At 54.1% G+C, this 11,131-nt stretch overlaps 1 protein-coding gene across 1 annotated transcript in view; it reads left to right on the plus strand.

Moving 5' to 3' along the window:
- The window catches only part of Tubgcp3 (tubulin gamma complex associated protein 3), a 55,417-nt gene that overhangs the window by 8,475 nt on the left and 35,811 nt on the right, over window positions 1-11,131 (plus strand). Inside the window, exons 2-8 of the mRNA XM_004631165.2 lie at window positions 81-188; window positions 2,069-2,136; window positions 4,112-4,189; window positions 5,455-5,672; window positions 7,322-7,491; window positions 9,571-9,689; window positions 10,055-10,180. Coding sequence (XP_004631222.1) covers window positions 81-188; window positions 2,069-2,136; window positions 4,112-4,189; window positions 5,455-5,672; window positions 7,322-7,491; window positions 9,571-9,689; window positions 10,055-10,180 — 887 coding nt within the window. The remainder of the gene's footprint in view (window positions 1-80; window positions 189-2,068; window positions 2,137-4,111; window positions 4,190-5,454; window positions 5,673-7,321; window positions 7,492-9,570; window positions 9,690-10,054; window positions 10,181-11,131) is intronic.

Consider the following 11,131-nt stretch of genomic DNA (forward strand, 5'->3'; position numbering starts at 1 on the left):
CGTGAAAGGCAGAGTTACTTGTGCAGACTGTCACGTGGGCCCACTTACTGCTAATGTGCATCCTCCTGTTTACCTTCCAGCTGACGTGGCCCAGCAGTTCCAGTTTGCTGTACGAGTTATTGGCAGCAACTTTGCCCCTACTGTTGAGAGAGATGAATTCCTAGTAGCTGAAAAAATCAAGAAAGAACGTATGTATTTTTCTTAAGTATTACTTGTTGGATTGTCAGAACTTAGGAACATATGTGTACGTATTCCTGTGTATGTCTATGTGCAGCTCCCAAGCACATTTTAATTATAGGTATGATAAAAAGGACAACTTGGTTAGAGGGAGGACTAGGAATGTGTCAGTGTGGTTGCAGCGGTACAGTGTGGCTGCAGGTGAAGAAGCTGAAAGGCTTCCTGGAGCTTCCACACGCGAGCTCTGCGGCATTAGTGTTGCCTCCTTTTGGGCGCATGGCGCAGCACAATGCCCTACAGCTCTTGGCCATTGCTCTCTGCATGGTTTCCACCCAGACTTCCATGCTCCTGCGGGTCCCTGAGCCTTCCTGAGTGCATGCTGGGAGGAGGCAGCTGTGTGAATGGTCAGTGGTCAGCGGGGAGGGCAGCACCCCCCCTAGCCTGGGAAGCTTGGCACTGAGCAGCTGTGGCCACGGGCAGCTGGCCCTGGTGGGAGGTGGCTCGTGCTCATGGCCTGGTCTGCGCTGCTCCCTGGGCCTGGGCCCTGTGTGGAGGATGCTCTTGTCAGGACTCAGCCCTCCTGTGAGCCCACCACCTGCCCACCTGCATGAAGGCCATCTGTGCCCAGTGTCTGGCAGGCTGGGAGTTGTTTCCAGGGCATGGCTTCCCACAGCCAGCTGCTGTGAACTGCTTTGGGCAGGAGTCTGTGGGGATGTCCTGTCCCCAGACCGTGTGACCAGGTAGGTGGAGAGCGTGCTGTTGCTGTGTGCGAGCTATGCTGGCAGTGTAGGCCAGATGCGTTTGTGTCTTCCTGCAGTGCAAGGACTTAGCTACTAATTCACAAGCAGTGTCACTTTCCCCAGCTTCACCTGGCCAACATGGAGTTTGACCATTCAGAGCTAAGTGAGCCAAGCATGGCGGCACACACCTGTAATGCCAGCTGCTTGGGATGCCGGGGCAGTAGGGTCACAGGTTTGAGGCTGGTCTTGGCAGCTTCTGAGTCTGTTTGAAAACTAAAGAAGGGTGCAGGGGGGCCCTGGGGCTGTTGGCTGTGGTAGCGATCTCACTTAGTATGTGTCAGGCCCTGGATTCAATCCTCAGTCCTGGGGGGGGATGGAGGGGTGGAGGCTAAGTGTGGGGTGCTGATGGGATTGTCATAAAGCCCCACTCCTGAAATTGGTGAACAGACTCACTGGGGAGCATGACCTTGTCAGTTGGCTGAACAGTGCATGTCCTGAGGGTGTGGGCTTTCCTGAGAGACACCTGCAGGAATGGTGAGTGGTGTAGTCCCGGCTCCTGGCTGTTCCATGGCTTCTGCCTTGGCAGGGAACCAGACCTCAGACAAGCTTGAGTTTGCTGCTGCTTCATTCAGATACAGTAGTCGGAGACATCGACACAGTGAAAATCTACTCTGCTATTCTATTTTGAAACGGCAGTTGGTAGTTTTATACTGACACAAGGGGAAGTGTTGCTGTGTTGTATCCTAACAGGCGTGTTCTCGAATCAGACTGTCCTGAGTGCTGTACTTTCTGGTTATTGCGCTTTGACTTGTCATCCCTTTTCCAGGAGTTACTAGTAAGTCATGAAACTGATGATAGTTTGCTCCTCGCTGATGAACGTTTTTAGGAACATAATCACTAGTTGATTCCTTTGTTTCTGTTATTTAATCTCCACATACATGTTTTGACCCCAGCATAATACATCCCATATGTTACACATGTCAGAATGTCAGAGGTTGGACGGATGACCACGCTCAGAGCAGAAAAGTCAGCCCTGAGTTTTGGAATCTTAAGCTCAGGATTCTTTTCAGCTCTTCTGAGCTGCCTGTTACCATGGGTGAAACGGTGTCAGAATGAGTCTGCTGAGCAGAGTTTCTTCCTGGACTTTGCAGTTATCCGGCAGAGGAGAGAGGCGGATGCCGCGCTGTTCTCTGAGCTCCATAGGAAGCTGCACTCCCAGGTAGGTGCGGGAGGGAGGCTGGAAGTCAGTCTAGGGCTGGGGCTGGGAAGTCACTGTGGTGGGTGCTAAGCTCCTGCAGTGTGCAGAGGTGCTGTGATGCTCTGTCCCCTCCTCAGGGAAGGTACCTGTGTGTGTGCCTGTGTACACTTGTATGCCGTGCTTGCCCTGGGAGCTACCTGGGGGTGGAGGTCAGAGACCAAGTGTGCATGGCTGCCCTTAGCCTGTGACGTAGGCAGGACAGGGAGGTGGTATGTCCGTAGTGGGAGCCCACTGTGCAGTGGGTGTGATGAGGCAGAAGGGCAGTCGGGACAGTGGGGACAGTGGTGGGGACCAGGTGTCAGCTGCAACTTGCAGGGTGCCGCAGTAGCTGCACTGATGTGGTTGAGTAGCTCTGTAGAAGCATTTACCTTGATACTTCTCGACCTCGGGGTGTCCTGACCTGTGCTTCATTTAGCGCCTGGTACATATGGTTATGAAGCGCCATGTGTGAGTTGGGGCTCTTTCAGGAAGGCGAGGTGCAAGAGTCTGAGGGATCTGAAGAATGTCTGCTGCTGCAGTTGCTGGGGTGATTCTCTTGGCTTTGTCTCTGCTCCTCCCTTCTGGGCTTTCCTGGCAGGGCACGAGGCAGGAGGATAGTACCAGCAGCCACGGCCAAGTGGCTCAGTGGTGCCATAGTTTCTCAGGTAGCCCTGCTCACACCCTCCACCTCTGTGGACTCCGAGAAGCCGTCTGTACCCCACTCCTACAGCCTGGGGGTGACTGGTCGTGGTTGTGGGTACGGTGCTCCTTGGCCACTGCTGTCTTTGCTCCTGGCTCCGGGACGCACGCTGGCTCCCACTCCCACCTGCCCGTGAAGGGTCTTGAGCAGACTGGCCCTGACCGAGGTTTGTGCACACACTGCTCATCTCGCTGCCCCTGGACTGTGACCCTACTAGGATGGGGTGCTTTCCTGCCCTTTTGTTTGTTTGGGGAAATGTTTGTAAATCAGTTTCTCAAGTTAGACAGTGGTTTAAATACTTGAGGGGAGCTTGCTCTCTAAAGATACTTCAGGGCTGTTCATGTAACGTGAGTCAGCATCCAGGAACTTCCACGGCACGTGTGCCCATGTGTGCTAGCCTGTGCTCCCCGAGTGAGGCCGCAGAGCGGGCTGGGAGCCTGGCCACAAGGGAGAGGAGTGACTGCTGTGAGTTGCGCAGCATCAGCTCTCCTGGTGGCAGGGCGTGGGTGCCAGGCCGGGAGGTAGGGTCTTTACCATGCTCTTCTGGCTTTTGCACCGTAGACTTGTTATTGATAGGTTTTTTGGAGGTGCAATAAAGAGAGGAAAGATTAAAAAAAAAAAAAAAAGCCTTTATTAACTCCAAAGACACGGTGAGGATACAGGGCAGATGGGTCAGGTAGATCCTCTGGCCCGAGACAAAGAAAGCTGAGGCTTTTCTGAACTTTTGCCAGGGGTGGCGTTGAGGAGGGTGTTTAGAAATATCTGAGGGGTTGATTGGGGTCTTGCCTGTGACAGCAGGGAAGGTGAGAGGAAACGGCACCCTGGGCTGGGGGGGAGGTCTCTGGGAAGATGAGCTCTTGTTTTAAGGGCTTCAGCCATATGAGATGACCACCATAACATTCAGCAGTTCGTCGAGGGCCAGAGCCTATCAGCTAAGACACCTGGTCTGTGGTCTACTTGGGATTGCTGTGGGAATGCCTGAGACTCAGGGTGACAGTGCTGCTATGCAGAAATAGGGTGACAGGCAAGATTTGTTCTTGTCAAGGCGGAGCACAGGGCATTGGAAGGCTCAGCACCTTGGCACAGAGCACACTCTCCAGACCGCAGCACGTGGGGCAGTCGGATGCTGCTTGGAACAAGCACATGTGTGGAGTTACCAGGCGTATTTTGGAATGTGCTGCAGCTCTCGAGATGTGTGAACTTAGAAGGGTGATTGTAGTGTTCTGTGAATTAACTAAGAACATTTTTTCTCAACAGGGAGTTTTGAAAAATAAGTGGTCCATACTGTACCTTCTGCTGAACCTCAGTGAGGACCCCCGCAGGCCCGCCAGCAAGGTGAGCAGCAGGGGCCCGCATCGTCGTCGTCGGGAGGCCAAGCCGCTTACTTGCCTTCTTTCAGGGCTCCTGGAGCATGCAGTTTCCGAATCAGTTAAATGAGCCTGACTGGTGGATCTTAAACCTACACCTTGCATGCTCTGTGAGGTCATGACGTCAGCATGGCCGGCCTGTTCCCTGCAGGCACAAGGGGCCGGAGCCGCTGCACTGCGGCGGGCAGGGTCACGATCTGTGTGCTGCTCCAGCCTGTTTGCCGCGTCTCGCCTGCCCTCACTCCCCATCCTGCTGTGTTGGAGAGCACGCCTGGCTGTGGAGATCCCTGCTGCAGACAGACACTCAGGGCTGAAGCACTGGGCAGTGTGGCCTGGGCTCTGGATACCTCTGAAGCCAGGGCACTCTCTTCACTGTAGAACAATATTGGGCCTTTATTTCTGATTATTTCTTAAATTAAAACTCGGTACATGCGTAGTACCTAATGCTTGCACTTGTCTTAGGGAATAGGTGCATGCACTTAACATACCTTAGTGAATTTCATTCTCCTTTTCCTCTCTTTTCTATCTCTAGACCTCCTCCTCATTTGCTAAAGATCCATCTGCCTTCCCTATGGTCTTTTATTTTTCTAAAGCTTCTACACAACAAAGGAAAGAATAGCATGGGGAGACAACCTACAAAATGGGAACGAAGTTTGGCTAGTTACTCCTCTTGACAGGATTACTATCTGTGGTTTACAAAAAACTGAAAAGAAATTCAAACTCTCCCAAAATAAAAGACCAAAGTAAAAAATGGGCAGCTAGCCCGGCGTGGTAGCTCATTTCTGTAATCCTAGCACTCAGGAGGCTGAGGCAGGAGGACTGTTGTGAGTTCGAGGCCAGCCTGGGCTACAAAGTGAGCTCAAGGCAGCCTGAACTGCATAGACAAGTCTCAGCCGTTCCAATAAGTACTTGAAAAAAAATACTGTCTCTGGCCATCAGAGGCATGCAAATAGAGCAGCCTTGCAATCCGTCTTAACTCTAGCGTGCTCGGTCATCATCATCAAAAACATCAGACTCTGGAATCTGTTGAGTTCCAGGCTGCCTGGCTCAGGAATAAATAAAGTGTTTAGTTATTAGCTGTTGGAGTAGTTACTGGGGAACACTGCAGTCGTTGGTGCCGGGGGGCTTCAGAACACCTCTACCAGTGCTTGGCATTACATGCAGTACACAGCCAGCGCAGAGGTAGGGGCTGCTGTGACGTTCTGTCCTGGACCTTTGCCACTTTCATTTCAGGTGTCCAGCTATGCGTCCCTGTTTGCACAGGCCTTACCTAGAGATGCCCATTCTACCCCGTACTACTACGCCCGGCCACAGACGCTCCCGCTCAACTACCAGGACCGGAGCACCCAGGCGGTGCCCAGCGCAGGCAGCCTGGGCAGCAGCGGCGTCAGCAGCATCAGTGGGTGCACCCTCAGCGGCCCTGGGCCTGGCCCGCAGCCTCTGCTCCCGGGGTAATGCTCCTGACACAGCCAGGCTGGTGGGGCAGCGACCTGGGCTTCCCGTTGGCCAAGGCCTTGGCATGCCCCCAACAGACTGGGTGGGCCCTGGAGGCTTCCATGGCGTGCTTTGTGTTGGCTCTGTATGAGTGGTAAATGTTGGAGTGTTCTCAGGCTGACAGTTCTAGTGTGTTCTGTGTAGGAGAGGAGATGTTGGGACCTGGGAACGCAGGGCTGAGCTGTGATAGTCTTTGCTTGCTGTCCAGCCTGGTTACATCCTGAGTTCAGACAGACCTCATGGTTGAGAAGAAGGTGGGCCCCAGGGGTCATCATGGACCTCCAGAGCCTTGTTCTTAAGTATACATTCAATGTGGAGGTAACCAGGTGGCCTTGCTTGTTGCTTTTGTTTGTTCCTGGGAATCAGAGTGAAGCAGGGGTCATGTGATACGTTTTCCAGAAGAGTGACAGGGACTTGACATCAGTACCTGGTGTTTCTTTTTCTTTATTTTTTTCTCTTTTTTTTGGCAGAATGAGGAATGAACTCAGGCCCTTGTGATTGCCAGGCAAACGCTTATTCTGCTGAGATATCACCCCGGCCCCTAAACATCTGTATAAGCCTTTTTTTTTTCTTTTTTCTTTTTTTGGTGCAACTGGGGATTGAACTCAGGCTCTTGCGCTTACCAGGGAAGTGTTTATTCTACTGAGCCATCTCCCCGACCCCTGTACCTGGTGTTTCACAGAGCATCCGGAGCCCCACGTTGTTTTGTGAATTGCAAGGCCGTAGGGTTTACAGGCTGGAACGGGAGTACCCAGCAGGGAAGAGGAGCAGGGCGTAGGCTCTGTGAAGAGCAGGTCACCTGTTCACAGTGATGCCTGGCAGTGGTCGCGTTATACACAATGTTCTGGCTAAGTGCCTCCGCAGATGCTTCCTGCCTTGGTTTCTGGAACGATTACTGTTATGAGGCAAACAGGTGAATCTGAGAATGTAGGACCAAAGCAGTCTTTTTGTGTTGTCTCTTAAGTTTAGTAAGTATTGTGTGGACTCTCCCCTTTGAGGATAAAGTCCTCCCTGTTGCTGGCCTCTCGAGGATGGCAAGTGTGCCCACTGGTGTGCTGGTGCTGGTGCAAGCTCTGGCGCCCCGAGGCAAGTGCTTGAGAGGGTCCTGCCTGTGGGCTCATCACCCCGGAGGTGGTGCTCTGGACGCACTTGCCGGAGCGTGTTTGCTCAGAGAAGTCACGTTGTGGGCTTCCAGTTTAAAAAGGAGCTGCAGGACGTTCTCAGGATTACCGAGCAGCTCCTGTGGCTTGAAGGTGCACATTCCTCCAAGTGCACTGAAATCACAGTGCCTCTTTCCCTGTGGCAGCCCGAGGCAGGGAGTGCGTGAGGACAGGCTGAGTATGGCTCCAGAGACTTAAGCCCAATGCCCTGGGAAAGGGGAAGTCACATTTAGCTGAGAACTCGCCTATGTGGGGAATGTGAATCGCGTGTTGTAGAGGAAAGTCAGAGGAGAAATGAGTCTGGGCGGCACAGCGAGGCATCCCCAGCCCTGCAGCGTGGCCATTACGGATGTGCTCCTGGGGAGGTGCCCCCTCCTCTGAGTTAGGGTGATGGGGCAGGAAGATCAGGGGCCGTGGAGGACGTGAGTGTCGCCTCCTTTGTCCAGACAGCCCCACCAAGGTCCAGGCGTTGGGGACTGCTTCCGCCAGCAGCTGGGATCCCGCCTTGCCTGGACTCTGACCGCCAGCCAGCCTTCTCAGACCCCCACTGCCAAGGGTGTCCCAGGCGCTGCGTCCCGCACTGTGACGCGGGCGAGGAGAGATGGGGATGCAAGTGGTAAGCCTGTGCTCTGGTGTTTAATTCACCCTGTTGCCGTGCGCCAACCCAGATCCCCATGTTCAGAGTTTCTGCTGCTTATGTCCTGGAGCCCCAGTTGCCTGGTTTGTGCGGGTTGCTTCAGGCCTCCTGTCTGGTCCTGGTGCCCCTGCTCCTTGGCTGGCTTCTGCAGTGGTCTGTCTCTGCATCACTCTTCCCTGGCTGTGTCCTCAGTCCCTTTCCTGTCCTGGCCACTGCTTGTGCTAGGAAGCCTCTGGCAGCTCATTCCCTAGTCTGAGTTCCTTGTGAGGCCACATGTTTGTCGGGGATGGTGTCGTGCCCGGGCAGCGCTTGAAACGCTGGAGGAGCAGGTGGATGATTTGCTTGGCAGTGAAGGAAGGCTGAGGGGAGGGGTATGAGGTCTGCTAGGTCTCAGAGGAAGTGGCACAGTTCACGAAGAGCAGCACTTGACCCACGGTGTCCTAAAGAACAGCGGCTTTGCTCCTGCTTGTGACTTGCAGTCTCTGAGGTCATTGTAGGTGCTACCTGTCCTGCAAGAATGCCAGTGTGTGGAGTCGTTGGGAACCATGAGGGCATCATGCTGCCCTGGGCTGCTGCAGCATGTCCGGCCTCACCTGCCATCCAGCCTGAGAGTAGCTACGTGTGCCGGCCTCTGCCCGCCCGCAGCAGCCGTGTTGGGCTCTTGGGTGCCTGACAGGCATCTGGACCCTGACAGAGCTGCCTCCGTGATTCCTGGCCAGGGCCTCTGGATGTGTGTCCTGTAGAAGGCTGAGCCCACAGTGGACTTGGTGCAGGCACAGAGGGTCACGGCAGAGCAGTGCGGCAGGAAACACAGGCAGGGAAGCCCTTCAGGCCAGATGTGTTAGGAGCTCCATCGAGCAGGAACGCTTAGCTTAGAAGAAAGATGTTGTGTCTGTCCATTCTCACAACTGTGTGTCGTCTGCAAGACGCTTCAACTCTAAAGACACACACAGGTTGGAAGCACATGGCTGGGAGGTGTGTATCTTGCAGACACAAGCTGTATGGCAGATGGTGATTGTCCCTGTCAGGTGGCCCGTAAGGAGCAGGACCGGGCTGGCTGTGTAACGAGGGCAGGAACGTTCTTTTTCTTTCCCAGATTTTGTTGATACCCTTAGAAGTCTGTAGTGGCCACACCCTTTGTGGCGACTGCACCTGACTGTGCTCTGCTCCTGTCTGTTTCTCCCCCTGCCCCTCCTTCAGAAGCTTTGGGCCCATTCTTTCCTTTTCTTAATTTTCTTTTCTCTTCTTTTCTGTTTGCCTGGCCCCTGTCTGATTCCCTCCCCATGTGAGCATTTTCTTCCTCTCTCACATTATCTGTTACACATTTATACTTCCAGTTTCTCACACCAGAGAACCAACTTGGTATTTACGTGTGTGTCTGATTGATTTCTCTTAAGAGTATGGACTCAAGGTGCATCCATTTACCCGACAGGCACATTCTTAGAGAAGACACAGTAGTCCTAGTCCTGGATCCACGTGCCCAGAGCAAGACAGACAGGCAGAGATGGGAGGGCGATGAAGCACCGAGTCCCGGCCGTGTGTTGGCCTCTGACCAAGAGGCTCGCAGACGGAGCAGGCGGTGACAGAACATCGAGCAGCTTCCTGACCCGACTCTGATGGCTGGTTCCGCCGTGTCTGCTCTGCTCTGAGTCTCATCCCTCTGTGCACTGGCATCATGACTTCAGGGGGTGGCCTTCTGCTCCTCCCTGGGCCCACCACTGGACTCTGCATGTGCCGAGGAGTGGTGGGGACCGCAAGGCTCTCCTGTGCTCTCAATGCCATTTCCGTGGAGTGTGTTGGAAATGGGGCCATGCCTCTGTGGAAGACCCACTTTACAGATGTCACCTGCTGAGTGACACCCAGGTGATCCGTGCGGCTGTGGCCCTGTCTCTGAAAGGTCTTCCGAGGAGGTGCCGCACAAATCTGCCACTCTGCCCTAGCCTTGTGCCCTCTTCCATTAGCGCCTCCTTGAGGAGGAGAGTGGCAGTGGTGCCGTGAGACTCCTTTCATCTGAAAACGTGTACTTTAGTGAATACTCTCTTTAACACCATTTTATAGGTACTATGGAAGTTACTGAAGCAGCTCTCGTGAGAGACATCTTGTACGTCTTCCAGGGCATAGATGGCAAAAATATCAAAATGAGCAACGCTGACAATTGTTATAAAGTGGAAGGAAAGGTATAGTAACGTAAAATCTAGTTTAGCATTCAGAAGGAAACAGGCTGCGTAGAGGGTAAGCTGCTGACCTGTAAGGTCTCCCGGGACTTGCTGGGTGCCCTGGGGCCTCTGTGGCCTGTGCTACTTCTGTGTGGTCTGGGCCCGAGGGACAGTGGGATCCCAGGTGGGAGGTCTGGCTTGCTCTGGTTTTCTCTTCCAGATGCCCTTGTATTTGCCAGGCAGGTGCTACACTGCTACATTCCCTGCCCTGACTTTCATGTTGAAAGTGGTGGCATCTAGCTTTAGCGTGGAGCACCAGTGGTTGAGGAAAATAATAATGAACATTCTAATGTTGACTTGTTAAGTTTTGGTGTGCTTATTTTTAGGCAAACCTGAGCAAGTCTTTGCGGGACACAGCAGTCAGACTTGCTGAGTTGGGATGGTTGCATAATAAGATCAGAAAGTACACTGACCAGAGGAGTCTGGACCGTTCCTTTGGACTCGTGGGGCAGGTATGCTGCTTTGTTTACTTTAAATCTGTGAATTGACTTCTAGGAGAGTTCTTTTTAACGAATATCGTGTTGGTCCCTGATAATGGTATTAGTTGGAAAGCGGAACTCACGGGAGGTGCTGACGGACCTGGTGCACCGACTGGGGAGGCTGCCCCAGCTAAGGAAGGGGCTTCAAGAGGGGGGATGGGAAGGATGGGAGCAGGGGCCTCCCAAGAGGGCTCCACCCTGCCATGGCTGCTGCTGCCCCTGTGGGTAAGGAGAGACGCAGTGGTCACATCCGTGACCTGGGATGTGTGGACTCTGGATGCTGCAGTGCTAGGCAGGGAGCCGGTTGCCACCTGAGTGGCTGGGCTGATGTGCTGCCCAGGGTGAGGCAGCGGTGTTACCTCTGGTTGCTGGCAGCTGGGGAATGGCAGTGGGCGGACTAACCGCAGAGCTGTGAGGACCCAGCTCCCCTTGGCGGTGAGGTAGCCGCACCCTGTGCTCTGGTTCCTGCACAGCAGCCGTGGCGGTGATGCCCTCTGCATGCACAGCAGCCATGTGCTTGCAGCACGGTGGTACTGTGGCGTATGGGGCAGGAGCTAGAGGCTGAGCACCCAGCTCTGGGGAGACAGCTCAGGGTCGCAGCTTCTCCTGCAGGTAGGTCATCCTGGGCAGGTGTCCTCCTGTCTGCGTAGTTCCTCTGGGGATCAGGAGGGAAAGCACATTCGCTGCTGGTCTGGGGTCAGCCCAGTCCACCACCCTTCTGCTCCACTGGGATGGACAGTGTGGACAGGCCAGGCTGTAGTGGGGCCTCGGCAGGCGTGGAGCCTGGATGCTGGCCGCAAGACCTACCCCCCCCCCCCGCACCTGAGGGTCCCAGTCATGTCTTTGTTCCTGTTGTTGTGTTGTGCTTGCATTGTGATAGGCAACAAAACAGTGGAAGAAACTGCCACAGTAAGGAGCTAGATG

The sequence above is a fragment of the Octodon degus genome, unplaced genomic scaffold (assembly GCF_000260255.1).
Source record: "Octodon degus isolate 3935 unplaced genomic scaffold, OctDeg1.0 scaffold00039, whole genome shotgun sequence".
In the NCBI taxonomy this organism is placed as follows: domain Eukaryota; kingdom Metazoa; phylum Chordata; class Mammalia; order Rodentia; family Octodontidae; genus Octodon; species Octodon degus.